The sequence below is a fragment of the Centroberyx gerrardi genome, chromosome 5 (genome assembly GCF_048128805.1).
Source record: "Centroberyx gerrardi isolate f3 chromosome 5, fCenGer3.hap1.cur.20231027, whole genome shotgun sequence".
Lineage (NCBI taxonomy): Eukaryota > Metazoa > Chordata > Actinopteri > Beryciformes > Berycidae > Centroberyx > Centroberyx gerrardi.
In genome coordinates this window covers 30,077,752-30,097,735 of record NC_136001.1, presented here as the reverse complement: position 1 = coordinate 30,097,735, position 19,984 = coordinate 30,077,752, and the positions used below count along the sequence as shown (strand labels likewise).

The window sequence follows — 19,984 nt, the reverse complement described above, 5'->3', positions numbered from 1 at the left end:
AGATATTTAATGTGTGGGTTAGGGTTAATCTTAAGGGTGGGGAATAGGGCCAAGTGATAACTGAGTATCAACACTGGACTGGCCCAATAAAGTGTTACCACTTATTGTCATGGCAATGCTGACAAAATCTGATTTGAGTGTTCAAATACAAGTTGCATGTAGGTCGCATGCCTCAGGATCCGATTTTGTAGCACATATCCCAAGAGGTCGAGATCAGAATTGAAAAAAATGTGAAATGAATTTCATGAAGCTTTTAGAAAACATCAGATCTGTGTCATATATGAGGGGAGAAAAATATCAGAATTGGCATACTTTCAGCTGCAGTGTGAACATAGCCATGCAGCAAGGTTACCAGACAGCCTGAGTAGCTTCTGTCAGTGAGAACGACCAGGCGTGACACTCTCTTCATTAAAAAGACTTTTCATTTTGGCAGTACATTAATGCAGCACTGATGCGCCGCTGTCTTCAACAGGGCAGGATGTCAAACAGTTGGATCCACAACAATCTTCTCTGTCCTTTTCCTTTCTCTGGCATCATGCAGAGAGATGGAGCTCTGCTGAGTGTGTATCACAGGAGGAGACGTCCCTTTCCAGCTTGTCCTTGTGTTTGGATCCGGTGAGTCTTATTGCCTTGTTGAGGTGGCGATACAGAGCTAGCAACAAAGCAAAGTCATTTTGAGATGCTGGCTGTTTGTGCATACAGTGTAAACTACAATGTAACTGTAAATTCCTAATCTTATCCCTATTATTTTTCTTCGCCAATGCGGGCAGATAATTCCACTTGTTTACAATTCAAATGAATTTCCTTTCCTCAAGTGACATTATCTTGAACTGCCTTATTCCAAGGTATTCTGAATAATGAAATGAAAAATGCAAAATGCAAGATAAAAAATGAAAAATACGTACCATGAGAAAGAAAAATGAATTGCGATATTTTATTCGGCTGTAGTAATCACAAATGAGACGGCTTGCCCATCACAATTTCACAAGCTCTCCATCCAAATTATATTATTTACACTTTAGAATGACAGTTTTAAATTGTTGTTTACATTCTAGTAAGCGAATACCATCGCTAGAAAGATCTGTCTCAGAAATAAACATAATTCTGCATAGTCAGACTTTGTTGTCAGTGAACTTTTATTTATTACATCGTATCGTGGTTGTACTGAATCGTGAACCCCATATTGCATATTGAATCGTGAACCCCATATTGCATATTGAATCGTATCATGATATAAACATATCGGCCCATCCCTAATAATAACGCTGACTTTGTAACAGTTACAGTCTCCTACATCTTTAGAAATGAGCTTTTTTCCATCTGATTTAGGATTTATTGACATTTTATGTGGCACTAATCAACTAGGTGTACATTAGAAACGGTGTCATCCTCAAGACGTTATTGTGTCATTTCCACTCCTAATGCTCTTGATAATTATGATTTCTTGATATTACATGGAAAAGGTTTTATGAAAGCCGATAACACCCCAGCCGGCGGAGTGGGAAGGCTCCTCCACACACCTCCTTTCAGAGCGGGGCTGTGTCGGTCCACGCCTCCAGCAGTGGTCTTCCACAGTGAACCTGGGAGGAAGAGCTCTGCAGGCTGCCTGTCAGCTGTCCCGTGGTGCTTGGAGAAGGCTCATGGTCTTTTTAATTCCCAGCCAATCTTCTGTCCATCACACCACTTTATCCCTACTTTAGAGCTCAGCTCAGGTCCACACACTGTCACTTTCTGACATATCTCGCAGCCTACACCTCGACAATACCAGAAAATATTGTCAGTTACCCCCCCGCACCACCTTCCCCCGCCCCCCTCCAACTCAGCTTCAATATGAACAACAAATAACATTTTCAAGCTGAATGTAGGAACATACCCCCCCCCCCCCCCCCTCCCTATTCCCCTCTATATTTAACTTTGCTCAGCAGCCTGCGTGCGCAATGTGGATGAAACCATAATGGGTCGAGGAAGAAAAGAGCTCCGGGTTTAGTTCATGATAGATCACCATGTGCTTATCAGGTGACCCGAGCAGTTTCTTAGGATGGCGCCGCATGAGGTGTCATGTGATGATAATGAGCCGAGGTGGATTCAGAGCGGCGCGGCGTGCGCGTGCCCGGCGAAGGTAAAGGAGCCGTTCCTTGAATGATACCGTTCTCAAGAGATTTCCATGAATAAAGGATTAGCTGCAAGCCGTGAGTCAAGCTCTGGTTCTTCCAATTGCTTTACATATTTAAGTCTGAGTTTTGCACTACCAGAACAGCCAGCTTAAAGTCAAAGGAGATTGTGCAGCAGTTTTGCAAAGTGGGAATGACTCTTGCAAGACTTTATTGATGTTCGTTGCTGAAACTCCAACAGTCATTGGCTTTATCGAGTCCTCATTTGAAATGACATGACAAACAAGGTGGGCTGTGGTATGGATGGCGTGCAAATGTGCTGATATAGTGCAATACATGTATATTTGCAAAACCAACTCATTTCATGAAATTAGAAGCTGATATAACACCGCAGTGTACCGCACATTTCAAAGTATAATTTACTTTGAAATGTGTCATAAACGATGTTTGCACATCGCCCAATTTAGCATATTTCTTATTACTCCAAAATGTCAACCCAAGGTCTAGATTTGCTTCAACACACCAAGCCAATTCCCCGAGGCTATTAATAGCAAGAATACTTGGAACACATCTTTGAGTTTCTCCTTGTAAATTCATAACCGGCAATGTTTGTTTGTAGTTTTCAAAAGCCTTAGTTGTATATACCGCAGTGTTGAACATATTTACAGTAAATCAATTTATTTTTGACATAGTGATTATGAGCCAAGATCAGAAAGGTTCCAGTGCGCTCTGAGGAAAGTCATATCTCGCCTGATAATATCTCCCAAGACTAATGCTGGGGATAAACTGCCTAATCCATCATACATTTAATTGGCTCAGCATAGAATCCTCTCTTCTGATATTAACTTTCTGAGTGTATACATAACTTTCATTAAAGGTCCCAACTCTCGAAATGCTGGCTGATATTGTGAGACTGAAAGTCACACTGACAACAGTCTCTTCAAATACCTGCGCTGCATTCAGCAAGATGATGGTTTACTTATGAATAATAATCCTGTTTACTTGAAAGATTATGCGTCTGACACAGCTCAGTCCGGAGACCGGCTTTATCAGCACAGAACCATGACTATTTATGCAATTTTACAGGCCAAGTAGCTCAAGGTGCTTCTTTGCAGATTAAGAGTGCTCCAACCTCTGTATCTGTAAGGTCTGCCTTAAAAACAAAAAGGAAGAAATAATAAATAAAAATCACATCTTGAGGTCAGCCAGTCTAACCAGTGGTTGTTCAAGATAGTCTGTGCATTTGTGGAGAATCTGGGCCAAATGTTGTCATGCATAAGATCTATAACACAGCCTCAGGAGGGACAGTTTAATCCACTTCATTCTGAAATACCTTATCTCCATCGAAAAGCTATTGAAGCGTTGTGAAAAAATGAAGCCCGTTATAAGTACACACTGCTTTATTTTACAGTAGGACCATCAGTGTGAGGGCTGTTAATTGCTTTTAACGGTTTTTGTGTGTGCCTGTGTGTGTGTGTGTGTGTGAGTGTGTGTGGTGGATAGTCTTTAAAGTCACAGTGAAATGAAAAATCACTTTTTCACCTTTTTAGCTCATTCTATCAAACTATACCTATTTGACAATTTATGCCAAAAAAAAAAAGAAAAGTTTACTTCTTGGAAACTTCTTTAGTGGTGACTTCATCGTGTACCAGGAGGCGGACATAAAAATTCCAATCAATAAAACCATCACAGATTTTTGAACAGTCCCTTCCCATCAAACTGCCTTTCTCTCCCTAACTGATATCTCATTGGTTTACACTTTTGACTGATCCTCCTCGCGTTATGTCCCGCCCCAATATCCTGTTTCAACAGGAAATACATCACATTAAGGAAGCTCTGAAAATGCTGTTTCACTGTGACTTTAAATTCTTCACAATCCCATACCAGTCGCAACCAATTGTGATTTACCTGCTAGAAGTAAGATATTTCTTCTCAAAAGGAAAAATCACAAGGCTTTGCTGAATTTAAGGAACATCTGAGATCCTTTATGTTTTGCCATCTGGTGCTTGTTTACTGTTCTGGTGATATTCTATTGATCCTGGGGGGGGGAATTCATCTTCTTGGCTGCTCCCCTCCACAGGGGGGGGTCAGAGGTCAGGGTCAGCCTCAGAACCGGAGCTGGTAGGGATTCAGTGTCTTACTCAAGGACGCTCCAGCAGCCTGGGACCCTTCAGTTAACAGGATGGTCTCTCTAACCACTAGTCCAGTCTGCAGTCCCACATCCTGGTGGATCAGCGAGCTAAGGAGCGCTCGATGTACTTACCGGCTCATATCCTAACTATATTTACTGTCATTCTCCTTCACACGCTATTTAGTAAAGCAGAAATGTCATAAAAACAACCTTGAAAAGCAGAAATCTGTTCAAAGCAATGCAGTCTTGAGTCAAATAAGCCAAATGTTGCTCGATTGAAGGGTTTCAATGTGAAATTTTATTGAGTCTCATTGTCATCTCACAGAGATATTTTGTATATTAATACAATGGTATTAAGATACTAAAGCAACAAAACAAGTACTTAAGGAAGGTACATTTATCATAAATAAAAGGGGAAGGACTTTCATTAATACAAATATACATTTTTTTTGACAAATTCTAATCACAAAACAGAAAATGAAAGAGTTTGGTGGAAATATTTAAGGTGATTTAAGGTTTAAGGTGATGGATTAATACAGACAAAACTTCCATGAGCAAGTATTGAGGTTGGATTGAGGTGGGTTCCATGTTAGCTGTAACATTCATAAAATGAATCCAGGAATGGAAGAATGTCTCAGAAATAATTTTCAGCGCTTCAGTCATCAAAATCATAAAGAGCAAACATGAAACAGGCATGAGGAAGAAACAATTCTATATAAAACTTGTAAAAAGGCATCGATTTATCTTAAATAAGCTCTATGGCAAAGAAATAGGGAACTTAAAATACTAGCACTGTCCTAACTCTTTACTTTCATGTATCAGACATATCATCAGTATAACTTTTCTTCTATACCTTAAATCCATTGGTACCACTTGTGCTGCATACCAAGTTGACAACAATAACTGCAAACACAGCAAGAAATATTGCAACTTTCATCGATGCACAATATACGTATTTTGAGAAAAAACTTCAAATGAGGTACTCTTACTGTATTTACTATTATGTACACGCTTTACAATTTCACACTTGCAAATTCAATTAACTAAACAAAATCTAGACAAAACGGATTCAGATTCCTGGCCAGATGCATAGGATCAGTTTGGCTGCGGTGGTCAGTCTGTCTGCATCTTCCCAAAATTTGAAGCCCATCAGCAAGCTTGAAACGAAGGCTTTCATTTCAAAATGTTATCTATGCAAATTAATCCGCTGGCTTTTATTTTGACAAATGTTGCTTCTTTGATCAACTTGCCGCTGTGTGACAAGATTAGTCGCCGTTTCACTTTTCGGCGCTCTGTGTTTATTTAGCTGGTTATGATGCAGATTTTTTTGGGACGTTTTGTGGATGGTACAAACCAGTTTAGCATCAGATCAAAAGCACACTGACTTTACTCGCTCCTCAAGAGAAAGGAAGGAAGAATTCTGAGATTAAAGTCGGAATTCTGAGAAAAAAATCATGACGGAATTCTGCAACATTCTGAGATTAAAGTCGGAATTCTGAGAAAAAAATCATGACGGAATTCTGCAACATTCTGAGATTAAAGTCAGAATTCTGAGATTAAAGTCATTCTGATTTTATTTTCAGAATCTGAGGTTAATCTCAGAACTCAAATACATTTTTTACATGTGGCCCTTATCTTCCACATTTAAGAGAGCTGTTTTTCTCACTTATTTTTCAGATTTGGGGAAGGGGGGGGGGGGGGGGGGGTTATAATTTTTCAGTATGAGCCTCCTTTGCTGTCATGTTGCACATCTAATCCACCCCCCACCCCACCCACAAAACACACACACACACACAGTGACATACGCACGCACACATTCCCAACTCCATCTATCCTTGGTTGTTAACATAACACAACATATTTGCAGATAATTTTTCACATAACTACATAAAATACAAATGAAGTAAATACAGATGTGTAAATGACATTCTACGCGTGATAAGCCTGCCCTTTTTGCAAAACAAATGTGTTTGTTTCACAGACTGGATGACAAATGAATAGAACACAGACTGGATGACAAATGAATAGAAGAATATGGACTTGGTAAGGCAAAGCAGCTTTGTTTCACACTCTTCAACGGTTCTTCTCAACTGCTTTTGCATCTGTTTCTAATTTGCAACCCATTTAATTAAGCAGCATAATATTATCCAAGTGTTTCTTGACAAAAGTGTTTAAAAAGCAGCATAATAAAGTGTTTTTTTTTGCATAAAATCAACAAGGAAAACGTGTAGGCCTAGGTCAAATCATGCTACGTCTGTGGATGATTTGAGGCTGGTGCTGAGTCAAAATGAGGCAGAAAAAGAAAATTGAAGATTAGTGAAAGTGTACTTTCAGATTTCAAGTTCCCAAAGCACCTGATATGAAATGTTGGGGTTCTGAGAGTATTCGACAGATGGAAGTTTTGGTCGGTAACATTCGTAGAGGTCACAGCAAGCCCAGAAAGAAAACGTAGTCGAGGCAAAACAGGTGAAAAAAGACATGGGAATGGGGACGTTGGGGACATGATCCTGCGCTCAGGTTCATTTCACACAGATGTAAATATGCTCAAATGAAAGATAAGGAATTCATCTTTCCAAGTACATCAAATGCATGCATCCTGGTGGATTGCAATGGTCCTGAAAATACAGATGTTTTGCAACAGTGCTGGTGGCGATTAGTAACAGTCCAGCCACTGTTTTTGTGGGCATCTGACTGAATATCATTATGGTCCTGTCGCCCATTTTGGGTTGCAAACCAGTGGTTGAGAAACGCTGCTCTAAATAGCTGTCTATTCCACAATCTGTGACACGTAGAAGCGACTCATAAAATATATTGCTCTAACATCCAGAGCTGAATATAAAGGCATTGTATGCTACAAAATTAACATGGAAAATATAAAAAACATAAAACAGCAAATCTTGCTTGGATCTGGACTGACATACCCTTTTGAGTTAAGACCTATGGAGGGAAAAAAATAAAGTTAATATGCATTGCACTAATAAATATACCTGAACTAATATGTTTTGTCGCTTTCTCCTAGTTGCATGGTGCAGTGTTATTGTGATTTATGTATTTGGAAGCCCTTGTTAAAGCTACGGTACGTTAATAAACAATATCAGTCACACAGCGGATTAGTGACACGTACCAATCCTTATGCTTCTCTGATCTAGTCCAGTTGTAATTATTTGCATGGTGTAAAGTATTGGAAACTTACTGGACATCTTCGGTATCCGGATGGGGCCGCTGCTGCCGCCGTCGCCCCCGTCGGTCAGAGCTTTGATCTCGATGAGGTAGTCCTCTCCAGAAGGGATTTGCAGCTCCACGCTGGTCTTATTGGTCTCCAGCACGCTGGTCCTGCCGTGCCAGTTCTGACGATACACCACCTGGAGGGAGGGGGGGGGGGGGGAGCGGAGACACAGCCAGGATCTGAGAGGGAACATCTCATTCTCTAATCCCGACAGTCATAAATGAACAAACCTTCAGAAAAATGAACTCCTAGCCGACAGCTGTGACTGCAGAAAACTACCTGAGAGTGGTGTGTGCAACCAAATAAACTGCAAACAATCTCCATCTTAACAAGTCATTTAGTCTATTATTGAGTCCTGTGATCGTCATTTTCTTAAAATAAGTGAAAAAATCTGCGAATGAGCTTAGATAATGTCACTTGTTCAATGCAAATCAACTTGTTTCAAGAATTTTGTAGAATCAAGTGTCATTTTCCTTGATAGTAGTGCAGTGATCTGCCTTATTCTGACTGGTTTCAACATACTGACACTCATTTCTAGAAAAATCATGAAACAAGTGAAACTGCATTGGAAACAAGTGGAGCTATCTCACCTCAAGGCTGAATATGAGACTTGATGAAATGACTTGTTAAGATGGATGTTTTTTGCAGTGTACGGTTGCACAAACTTGAATCTACACTACATACAGTCCCTCTCCAGAGGAGGTTATGAGTGCTGGTTTGGTCCCGATGACTCAGCATGCAGATGCAGGCCGGAAAGCACTTCAGCACAGGACTTCAGACATCCTTTTCACACGTTAATTTCAGCTCAATCAAAACACAAGATCAAGGGCTTCTCTTTCATAACAGCTCAAAAGACACATACACAGCAAAATATAAAGCCGTAAATGCAGTTTTAAAAAGCAGAAAAATAAATAAGGACATATTTGTTTAATTCACACTAATACCTTTGCCGAATTTTAAAACCTTTCTTGTCCGCATGCACTGCACGCCTCCTTAGAGCGGCGCTTTACAAAAGACTGTTCATTAAACGTGTCCACAAAAATGAGCGAGCTTACACATCTCTGGAGAATTTGAAAAAGCATAATAAGGAAAACAATACGTGAATAGCATGATCAAAAACAGTGTTTTTCTCTTCAGGAGTATGCAAAGTGGTTGAAAATATGATTCATTGTTGTACTGGTTGGAGGGAAGCTAAATTCCCTTTGTGGCACAATGCTTTTCATTTTATCACCTGGAACAGATCTTTTAATTTTGAAAGGCCAGACAGGGCCAATCCATAATGTGACACTGGAGTGCTGAGGTCTATCTTTCCACTGCAATGAGAAAGCCATTTATTGAGATGACAGCTGCTGAGGCTCTATTTGTTTCCCTACTTCTAGATTTTCTGCTATTACTCTGACAAACTCACCTTGTATCCTGTCACCTCAGACTCATTTTCCATTGCCTTGACATGTTCCCAATTTAGAAAGATCTTGGAGTTGGTCAAGTTCCACTCAATATTCCCCGGAGGCTGACTTGGAGCTGCAAGACATGTAATTATATAGACCCAAGTTGCACAAATGAACGCACAAATGAATGTCATCAGTACTTGAAATTCTCTAAGCCGACTCCGCAATCAGTCTTGATTTAATCATCCGGTGTTGTAGTTGAATGCGTTTCATAGCACATGCTCCTCAACCTTCAAGAACACACGGTAGAGGTCAACAAAAATGGAAACGATCTGTAATTTAAATCTCCTTTTTCATTTATGTGTGTGTAAATATAGCTAATGAGGATGAAATAAAAAAGTTTGCCCTCAAGCAGATCAAAAGAAGCATATGAAGCCGTCTCTGTACTATATTTTTTATACAGCATTGGTGGGTTGAAGTAGTCTTGGTTTAGTTCAGATATCTGATTTGGTCTCAGTTTTGGGAATTGCTTCATATTGGATTTACTGTAAATACAAACTGCCGACTGGGAAAAGCCGTTCACATCAGCCTCCTGGTGGTAATTACAAGTAGGACATGTGGGCTCCAATATCTCCCACCTGACATCACAAATTGCAGAAATGTGTAGCAGTAAACAGCGGGGAATCCATCGATACCGGCAGTCCAAGGTAATAAAAATCAAAATTAGGAGTTCTAAAAAGTGAGCAACATCTGCTGCAGTTTGTTTATTGTTGGATTTTAAATTCATAAGTAAAAAGGATTTTGGATGTGGGCGTTCCAACAAGTTAAACACGTGAATACATTCAAGTTGTAGCAAGGAGACGTATCCCGTTCTTCCGATATGACATGAATGCGGAGTTAAGTGTCTACTCACGTGGTTTCTTGGTGGTGACGTTCAAAGCCGGGCTGGAGGGTCCGAGTCCAGCGCTGTTTTGGGCTCTGACTGAGATCAGATAGACCGTGCTGCCCTTCAGGCCAGAGAGCAGAGCTGCTGTGTCTACAACCTTCACTCTCTCAGCTTCGCTCTCCTGAGAGCCCTCCTCCCAAAAGACGACCTAGACCAAAGGCATGAGGGTTACTGTAGACCTCCGGACATATTCCCACACATCTCTTGTCCTGCTTTTGTTGGTTTAAGTCTGAACCTGCATTTTTACAGAAAGTGTCCTCCAATCTGTGGTGTGGCGGCAACCGAGGCGCAACCAACTAAAAGGAGTCAAAACTCTGACATCGCCTGTGTTCACAGACCACACAGACTGTCCTTTAACGTATTCATTTGTGGCATTTTCACATAAAACATTTCCGTTTTACTACTCTCTATCGCTGATTGTTATAAAACAATAGTGACTCAACCTATATCCAGTTCATCAAAGCTTTTACATTTGCTTTGGAATAAACAGAAGAACTGGGTAGTCAGCAGTGATAGCCTCCAATGGCTGAACAGAGAAAGAAAAGAGCGCCACCTACAGAAACTCAAACTGCATCAACAGAAAATCCAAGGAAAAATTTTGGAAAAAAGTTTGATTGACAGCTGATCTCTGGGAAGAGCAGTGCAGAAACACCACAGCAATGAGCGCTGAGCAACAAAGATGGAGACAAAATAATATAAAAAAAAAATACAAGAATCTCGCAGATTACCACTTTAACTATGCAGGGTGAGTATTTTGAAACACATGCTGTGGGCCCTCTCTGTAGAGATTTGAGTACATGAGTTTCTTGTACTCCAATATGAATTTTCTGCATGAATGATTTGAGATATGAATTATCTGCATTTTCTTCATAGCTGGCTACCTACATTATAGATGTGTCTCAATTATCCACATAGAATCAGATTGCTGATTTTCTTTCCCTTGCAAAATGTCAACTTTCTCCCGCAGTTGTTTCAAGACTAATCTCACAGACTCTAGGGAAGCTGGGAAGCTGTATGCACCATCTCTTTTATTTCAAAACTTGCCTTTGCAAATTTGTATACTGCCTGGATCAGCTCATCCTGTGCATTTCAGTGCTCCGGTTCTGCCTTAAATTGGTTTTCTTCATATTTATCCAACAGATCTTTCAGTGTCTCTATTAGCGACTCATCTTCTTCCTCTGCCCCCATGTCCTGTGGTGTCCCCCAAGGTTCCATACTTGGTCCAATCCTCTTCTCCATCTATTTGCTTCCACTAGGCCACATTATTCAAAAACACAACATTTCTTTTCACTGTTATGCGGATGATACACAGATCTACCTCCCCCTAGAGCCTAATAACTACACCAAACTAACTGACCTCAATAACTGTCTTCAAGACATCAAGTCCTGGATGGCTGCAAACTTTCTTCAGCTCAATGAGAATAAAACTGAAGTTATCTTATTTGGACCACAGCATTTGACCAACATTATTTCTCCTCATCTTGGCCCATTGGCCCCCTCTGTTAAACCACATGCAAAAAATCTTGGAGTCGTATTCAATTCAGGATTGAAGTTTGACAAACAAATCAATCAGGTGGTAAAATGAAGCTTCATGCAGCTCCGCATCATCTCCAAACTCAGATCAATTCTCTGTACTTCTGACCTGGAGAAAGTCATCCATGCCTTCGTATCATCCCGCCTTGATTATTGCAACTCGTTATATTTTGGTATCACTCAGTCTTGTTTATCCCGTCTCCAACTAGTTCAAAATGCAGCAGCAAGAGTTTTGACAAGGTCAAAAAAGAGGGAGCACATTACTCCCATTCTTGCCTCCCTACACTGGCTGCCTGTTAGCTACAGAATTGATTTTAAAATCCTGATGTTTGTTTACAAGGTGTTAAATGGTCTCGCCCCCTCTTACATTACAGAACTCCTGTCCCCATATCACACTGTCAGAGTACTGAGATCGTCTGAACAAAGACTTCTGTCTGTCCCGAGATCCAGGACTAAGTGTTATGGGGACAAGGCCTTTTCTATCGCTGCCCCAAAACTATGGAATTCTCTTCCTCCCACCATCCGATTCTCCCCCACTATTGAGATCTTCAAGAGTCATCTTAAAACATACTTCTACTCACTAGCTTTTAACTGTGCCTAACTTAACTTAACCAGCTCAGGTATTTCTCCTGGAGTCTCTGTAGGTATGTGTTGTCACTTGGGCTCTGTGTGACCATGTGCCTTCACTATTTATTATTATCATCATTATTTATCATTCACTCTGATCTTTTCTCCTCTTCTATTGTGTTTGTCTCCTTCTTTTGTTTTGTTTTCCTCTGTGTGTGTTGTAAAGCACTTTGGATCAACTGTGTTGTGTGTAAAGTGCTATATAAATAAAGTTGAATTGAATTGAATTAATATTGAGAATCAAGAGCGATCACATTTATTGGAAGTTTGGATTTTTGAGAGACTGAAGAATCTGAAAAACTCCAACATTACATTATGTTAGTCTCTTAGTTAAATTACATATACCTCCCAGTCTATATACATATTTCCAAAAGAGGACAATACAAACTATAAGAATGTTGTGTGGTGGTTTGAAATTTTGAAAATGTTTAATACAGCGACAGCAAATCGTTTCCAATGTGTTACAGCTACGTTTGACATGCAAAGCAAATATATTAAAGGTTCTACTCCGACTGAAGCAACAGTTGCAGCTCCGCTTCCAGCAATCAAAGTCAGCGATGTTAATTTGACTGAGGCAGAAGGTCGTCTGTAAGGCTTATTCTTTACTCAGGCTCCTGCTTTCTAACACTTCAAACCCTCTGAAATGTTCGACTTCAAACTCCATCTCTACTTCAGATACACTGGCGGTGAAACTTAGTATCTGCTTTCAGCATTCCAACATACATGTATAGTATTTTCCACATTATGTTTCACGTTTTCTCATGCTCTTTCATCTCCCCACCTACATTTTACGCTATCACCATATTTAATAATGCAACATCTATTCATCTAAGCTTGGGATGCACCAGCAGAGTACAAACAGAGCACTGACCTGATCCATTGCTTTAACTAAACCATTAGTTTAGATTCATTAGACAAAAATGATTGTGATATGATGTATTTTTCTCTATTAGAGCGATCTAATGTCCTTTATGTGTGACAAAGGCAGACAATCAAGTCCATTTGCTTTGATTTCTGACATATTAAACATAACTCTTGGTATTAGCTTTCAGCACTGATGAAACTCTGAAACCAAATACTGATACTTAATTTAATCCGGTATTACCTGATATCTAAGAGCAGTATCGGTATCCATCCATCTCAAATAAAAACTAAAATCTTCACACTTGACAATTAATCTCGGATTTCAACGTCCTCATGCTTTGGGGCCAAGGTTATTTTCTATTTTCCAGTGGTGAATTGCTCCCATCAAATAAAACTGCCTTTTTCTCCCTAACTAATATCCCATTGGTTTACACTTGATCCCTCCCCGCATTATGTTCTGCCCCAACATCCTATAAAATGAAATACATTAAAATAAGGAAGCAAGATGCTCTCAAAATGCCACTTCATTGTGACTTTAACTAAATCCCAAATTTTAAAATGGCAAAATGTGGTTATACCACTATAGTCTTCTTATCAAGAATCTCATATTTAAGTGGAAATTACTTTTGTGGTCAAATAGTGGATGTTTTAGGCTGTAAAAACAGCGGGTCTAGTGGGTTAGCAAGATTGTTCGGTGTTTCAAAGCACTTAACCGCTTTGCCTGGCTGCAAAACACATGATCAAGGTGTTTCAAACCCCTGTGTTGTAACAGTGTGTGGACCAAATACTGGGAATGACCTCAAAGCTCCTCCGCACAGGTCAAGCCACCAGGGCCTTCCATACCTTGTAAAATACCATGGGTTCTGGAAAATAATGTTTTTTTCCTCTAAGTTTTCCACATCCAAATCCCAGGAGAGTGTTTGTTGTGGAGGATAGTGAAGTATGATGTTCACACTTTTTTTTTTTGTAGAGCAGCACTCCGGCAGCCCAGGGTATTGGACTCTTTTGGAGACTGGAACAGCTGTGAACAGACCTCTTCATCCCTTAGATTAGCCTGTGAAAAATCTGCCGCTCTAACACAAGCCGTTTTTTTTTTTTTTTTTTTTTTAGCGTCGAAATATTTCCACATCGTCGCCAGCGGCAGTTATACTCAAACGAACGACGGCTTATTGTACTGCCAATCATTCTGGGATTAATGTCTATTCCATTGTTTGAATTTTGCTTCCAGCGTTATTATTTTATTATTTTTAAGTTCTGCTTCTTCGTACCTCATATGCAACGATCCTCCCACTGCTGGACCCAGGGGGAACGGGCTCCCAGTACACCTCGATCTCAGACGCTGACACAGTGCGGGCCCACACTCTTGACGGAGCCTCGGAGGGCTCTAAACAGCAGATCATGAATTATGAATACAGTGTTGCAATTAACAGTGAAACGCATAGATTTGCTTGAATTAACGTTATTCACTGTATTGCCGTTTGCAGTGTGTGCAGGCGAACGCACCCACCTTCCTCTGCAGAAAACACTCTGACCACACGGCTGAACGGCCCTTCTCCAACGCCGTTATAGATGCCCACTTTCACTTCAAACTGGGACAGGGGCGCGACGCTGTCATTTCTGTAAATGTATCTGGATGCATCAGGTGACGCCAGCACCGTCTGGATCCAGGTGCTGCTGCCAAGTAGGCGGAAAGCCACAACATAGCCAAAGTCCTCTCCGTTCTGCTGCTCCTCTGGAATTGGCTGGGAAAGTGACAAGTTTACAGTTCTTAGTGCAAACTTAAGAGATGTAGAAATAGTGTTTTATGTCTAGCAAAACATTGTGTGGATGCACTGATGCAGCATCTTTCTGCACGTCGAACCGCATCCCAAAAAATGCTGTAAAGTCCTCGCATAACTCTCGATTTATGCACGTGAAATCTGCACCGGCTCTGTATCTTCGTTTTGATTTACACAACGGGGGGGGGGGGGGGGGGGGGAGTGAGCAGGCAGCAAATCAGGACAGCGCCGTGTTTAATTAAAACCCATTTCACCGAAGCCACGCCATTGCAGATAATTCTGCCAAAAGCCCATTCTCGTCAAAAGAACTGGAGAATGGCCTGTCACAATGAATGCCCGCTCAAATATGTCCGTGATCCTCTTACCTCCCATATGATAACAAGTTCTCCCCGACTCCCTCCGCCGCCGCTCACGTTAACCGGCGCGACCTCCGGAGCTGGATGGACAAGAAAGGGAAATGTAAGGACCGCAACGTCTGAGGCAGATGCAACGGATTCTGTTGAGGCAGACAGCTTTGAATAAGGTGATCACAGCCGCTCCGCAGAGCTTCTTATTTACACGAAACAGTTTAATCGCGCGGCTGAGGAATGGCGTTCGGGCTGGCAGTGGCATGAACCACCCGTGTACGCTGCCGTTAACAGCTGAGTACATTATGCCACCTCCATGTGCGAGGCACAACAGGGAACTTGTTCTCTTGTGATTCAACCAGCGGGATGGAATCACTTCTGCTAACCATGCTTAAAAAAAGACAGACACTTTCACGCCGCTGCTCGTGGCACACGCGCCGATGTTTCACATGTTTTCTGATGATGCAACCATTAATTAATCATGGCAAAAAGTTCCACAGCGCTGACACGCACATCCTCAGTGTGAATACTTAAATGATTAAAAGTATAATTCCACGTGCACTCGTGATTTTCATGTGACATAAGTAAAGAGTAGAATGTGAAAATATGGCTTCATAGACCTTGTCATCTCAATAGATGAATAAATCACAGTAGCTCGCCTATCTTGTCTCCCGAAATCATTAACATCTGTCCATATGCCACTCAGGCAAGTTAGGCTGATGTTGTCTTCATTAAGTAAGTTAGTGATGAGAAATGCACAATAACTAATAGATTGGCGTGAAAACTGGCAACAGATTTCAAATAGTGAGCGGCCTCACAGGACGCACCGAAGGAAAGTGAAATTAATCAGACAGTTTAATTACATTTCCTAAGTGGGACTGATTGATTTGTCAAGAAGGGAAACAAAGCGTCGGGAGGGTACCTGCTGCTTCGGTTCGAATCTGTTTTGATGGCGTGCTGGGTTCTCCCACGCCAACACTGTTGATTGCCACCACCCTGAATTCATAATCCACCCAGGGGTTCAAATCTTTCACCGTTGCATGCAACATCTGTCCAGGCACAGAATCAGGAACTAGGATTAAAGAATTTAGAATTGAGATGCGTTATGTCTTTTTGAGGTACATTTCAACAACAGAAATAGAAACGTTTCACAAGAGACGAAAACAGTGACATCTGTAAAATAAATAAATAAATAAATAAAATCTTATCTTAACACTATTCCAAATTATTTTCTGGTGTAACAGCAGGAACTCTACAGGACCTCTTTATTCTACTATGTTTATTCCATTACACCTGCAATTATTATGGATGCTGCACAGCAACATCTGCATGTCACCATGCTATTTTGCACATAAATAGAATTAATAAGCTGTCAAACAATGTTGCTTGAGTTAATGTGATTGACATTATTGGGCTGAACATCTTTCTGTGGCCTGCTTGTCATGTTTTAAGTCAACATCCCAAATAAAACTGTCCTCTCAGACAAACCAGGGGTCAGGTCAGAGGGAGGTGCAACTGCTTTAGGCCTACAGGAAAAATAGGAAACTGAATCGATATTTAAGCAATATTTATGGTAAATATTTAATAGAGTATAAGGAATGGTAATGGCAGGCTGATATTTTGGATATCTTGGCACTACATTACTGTCTCTATAATAAGTGAGTGTCATAATAAGTTAATAAGTAAGTGTTTGACGGCGGTGTTGGGTTTCTACCTGTTCTGACAGTCTGCCAGCCGATGGAGAAGGGGGTCCTGGCCTGCAGTGTGTATGTGGTGACGGGGCTGTGGTGGTCGGGTCCAGAGCCCCAGGACAGCTGGACGGTGGTGTCAGTAATCTCACTCACTACCAGGCCCTCCGGGGCACCAGGAGGCCCTGCCACGGCCGCAAACAAGGACAGACACCTTCATCAGCTTTATTGTGCCACAGCAGCCAAAACGAATGCAATCCATCAGAGTTAGCTTCATGCGTGGCAGACTCAAACCACACAAAACATGTTTTGTGCTTCATAACTCAGCTAATGATACCTCAAATGAGGGTTGGTGGAGATATAATGGGTTCTATTGGGAATAAGAGTCAAATTAATGCACTGATTAGTAGAGTTGGGTAGTAATGTGTTGGGTTAGATGATATCAGTTTTCCGATTTATCAGGCTGATATTGGTCTTTTATTAAAAATCAGGTAACGACCGTGCGGTTCGCTGCCGATATGATTAAGGTTCTTTTCTGACCACAGCTACATAAAAAGAGTCTGTAAAGCCTGCAATGAAATTTAATTTTCTATGCATGGTTCATTTAATCAGTTAATTCTTCAGTTATGTGTTGTATAAATTACAACAGCGTTAATGTATCAGCCTTAAAGAGCTGCAAAATCTAAAACAATTTCATTATTCTGGGGTTTCAGTGGAGACTCTGAGTGTGACATGGTCTAAATACTGTTTCAGAGGCTTTTCCACCCTGATAAAGAAAATTGTGGGCGAATCACTGAATACTTGCAATGTTTTAGCGTGAAAATGGTCAAATTTAAAGCTTTGAGTATCAGCACAAAATAGCAGCTATTGGCAGCTTTACTACAAAATTGGTATCGGCCTTCAAAAACCCTTATCCATCGAATCCTAGTAATGTATAATCTACCCCAGTATCAGGTAATGTAACAGAGTAGTATTTCAATTTCAGTAATGTTAACAGTTACCAACCAAAACAACAACAAAACGATAACAAAAACTTTTGTTATCGTCCCCTCTAAATATCAAATTGAGTTGAATTATCCAAAACCTACACCCCACCCCCATCCCCTGATTAACTGTCTGCATAATTAGTCATGATTAGTTGCTAATGTGGGAACACAATGCGCTAGACTAGATGAGAAATTTCAGAAAAGTTGACTTTCTCATGGTGGAAGTATTCCCACTACTTTGATTTTATCGAGCAAAAGGACGACAAGATCATTGGATATCGACACTGTTTGGTTACTGATCATTCAGACAGTCAGCGTACGGTCAACTTTGATTAATTTGTCACAATTTTTGAAGCTAAGAGAGGATGCAATAAATTTGGAGGTGTAACAGAAAAATAATAGAACGACTACTATAATGAATTACTGCTTCCAGGGAGTAATAAGTAATGTTACTTTTGCACAAGTAATAAGTCATTTATTAGCTTTTTCTGAGTAATGAGCCCAACACTGCTGATTAGTAACTGTCAAACTATAGTGGATGCTGCTAGTCTAAGATGCCATATTGCAAGTAAATCACTTGGGACACTTACAGTAAGAGACGATCCAAGAAATCACTGATGCTGATCACACCAACTTCATGTATGCATATTAAATGACTTAAAAGACTGAAGTTTCAGTATCAAGGAAGTCTTCCTCAGAGTCTATGACGTCAGTTATGTTCAGGTAAGTTTTTTTATCCATGCATGAAGTTGGTGTCTGATGTCTTGGATAGTCTCTGAAGCTTTCAGGGTGACTTACCTGTAAAAGTACATTTAATGATCATGGAGCCTTAAAAAATAATTCTATAATTTCAAACGTTCATCAAACGGTCGTCAATCTGAAAATACATCAAAGCTGTTTTTCCCAATCCCTGAAAACTGACTTTTTGGAGATACGGTTTTTATCTGACAGCAGTGAGATGTGTGTGTGTGTGTGTGTGTGTGTGTGTGTGTCATAATCTTCTGAAACACACCCGGAAAAATAAGCAGAAATGGAAAAGCTCCATAGAGGGGTGCTACAAAATGATAGCAATAGAAAGTAAGGAGTAAGGGCATACCTCTGACGATAAGGTCTGCTGCTGCCGAAACAGTGTCAACTGCAGTGTGCACCATACACACATACTTCCCAGAGTGCTTCAGCTGAATGTTCCTCACCATCAGGTCACCTGCAGATCCCTGATGATAAGAGCACATTTCATCAGCAATTTGCAGTGATTGACCACTTTGAAGCACCGGCACAACATAGCAGGCATCTGACAACATTTATGATTTTCAGCCTGTTTTAACAAAACGCCGGGAGAGTAACTGTGATTTCTTTAGCGCCTTTGTGTAAAAAGAATGGTTTCCTCAAGCTTAACAGCTGTTGTGATGACGCTCACTGTGAAAATGTCAGTGTTATACAAGCTACTTCAGTGGGCCTCATGTGTTCAACCACAGGGAGCATAAATCCTGTAATCAGACAGATTTGTGCTCCTTTGTTCAGGTAGCCGTCGACTGATCTACTCATACAGTAAGATCACCTCCAGGCTGGGGAAATTTCATCTCGGCTTTCCCCCAAGACACACAACATGGTAACAAATGATGGCATGTTGGCGTGACGCGGCACACGGGCTTAAAGGCAAATACCATCCTGAAGCAGAATCCCCATGGTGCTCTTATGATCTATGACAGTTCAATCCATATTTATGATTATTTACAACTCTCTTCCAGGGAAGAATTATTAGCAATGCCATCAAGAGACCATTTCTGGAGCTGAACTTCAACACCCAAACGAGCTTGTAATTTCATTCTCGTTAAAATGGATTTGAATGGAAAAAAAAAAAAAGAGTCATATTTTTCAGGGTTAGACTGATATATCAGGCCAATATTGGCTTTATATTAAATATCGGATATCAGCCAGTCAATGTTGTCCACCTCTGATATGATGGAAGTTCCTTTCTGACCACAGCTACATGAAAACAGCCTGTAAAGCCTGCAATGAAATTTGATTTTCTTTACACATTTATTTCAGTTCAGTAATGGTTTTTTTTGTAAATTCACTCTCTCTATTTAAAGGCAATAATGCATCCCAGTGTGGGGTCTGCCTTAAAGAGTTGCAAACCCTAAAGGAATTCCATTAGTCTGAGTTTCAGTGGAGAGTTTTGTGCTTCAGTGGCTTTGGGGGGAATTCTGGGGGGAAAGACTGAATCCTTGTAATTTTCTGCATGAAAATGGTCAAATTTAAAGCTATGGAAGTATCGGTATCAGCCTACAAAAACCTATATTGATCAAACCCTAATATTTTTTCTTGGCACTCATTTTCTCAGCATTTGCTTGAAATC

General features: G+C 40.6%; 1 protein-coding gene across 1 annotated transcript in view; it reads right to left on the bottom strand.

Moving 5' to 3' along the window:
• Positions 1 to 7,352: 7,352 nt before the first annotated feature.
• The window catches only part of cntn6 (contactin 6), a 28,423-nt gene continuing 15,791 nt past the window's right edge, over positions 7,353 to 19,984 (bottom strand). The window contains exons 14-22 of the mRNA XM_071919953.2: positions 18,722 to 18,839; positions 16,666 to 16,824; positions 15,874 to 16,023; positions 14,970 to 15,040; positions 14,334 to 14,568; positions 14,095 to 14,210; positions 9,770 to 9,950; positions 8,877 to 8,989; positions 7,353 to 7,604 (exon numbers count right to left, since the gene is read on the bottom strand). Of these exons, the coding sequence (XP_071776054.2) occupies positions 7,353 to 7,604; positions 8,877 to 8,989; positions 9,770 to 9,950; positions 14,095 to 14,210; positions 14,334 to 14,568; positions 14,970 to 15,040; positions 15,874 to 16,023; positions 16,666 to 16,824; positions 18,722 to 18,839 (1,395 nt within the window). The remainder of the gene's footprint in view (positions 7,605 to 8,876; positions 8,990 to 9,769; positions 9,951 to 14,094; positions 14,211 to 14,333; positions 14,569 to 14,969; positions 15,041 to 15,873; positions 16,024 to 16,665; positions 16,825 to 18,721; positions 18,840 to 19,984) is intronic.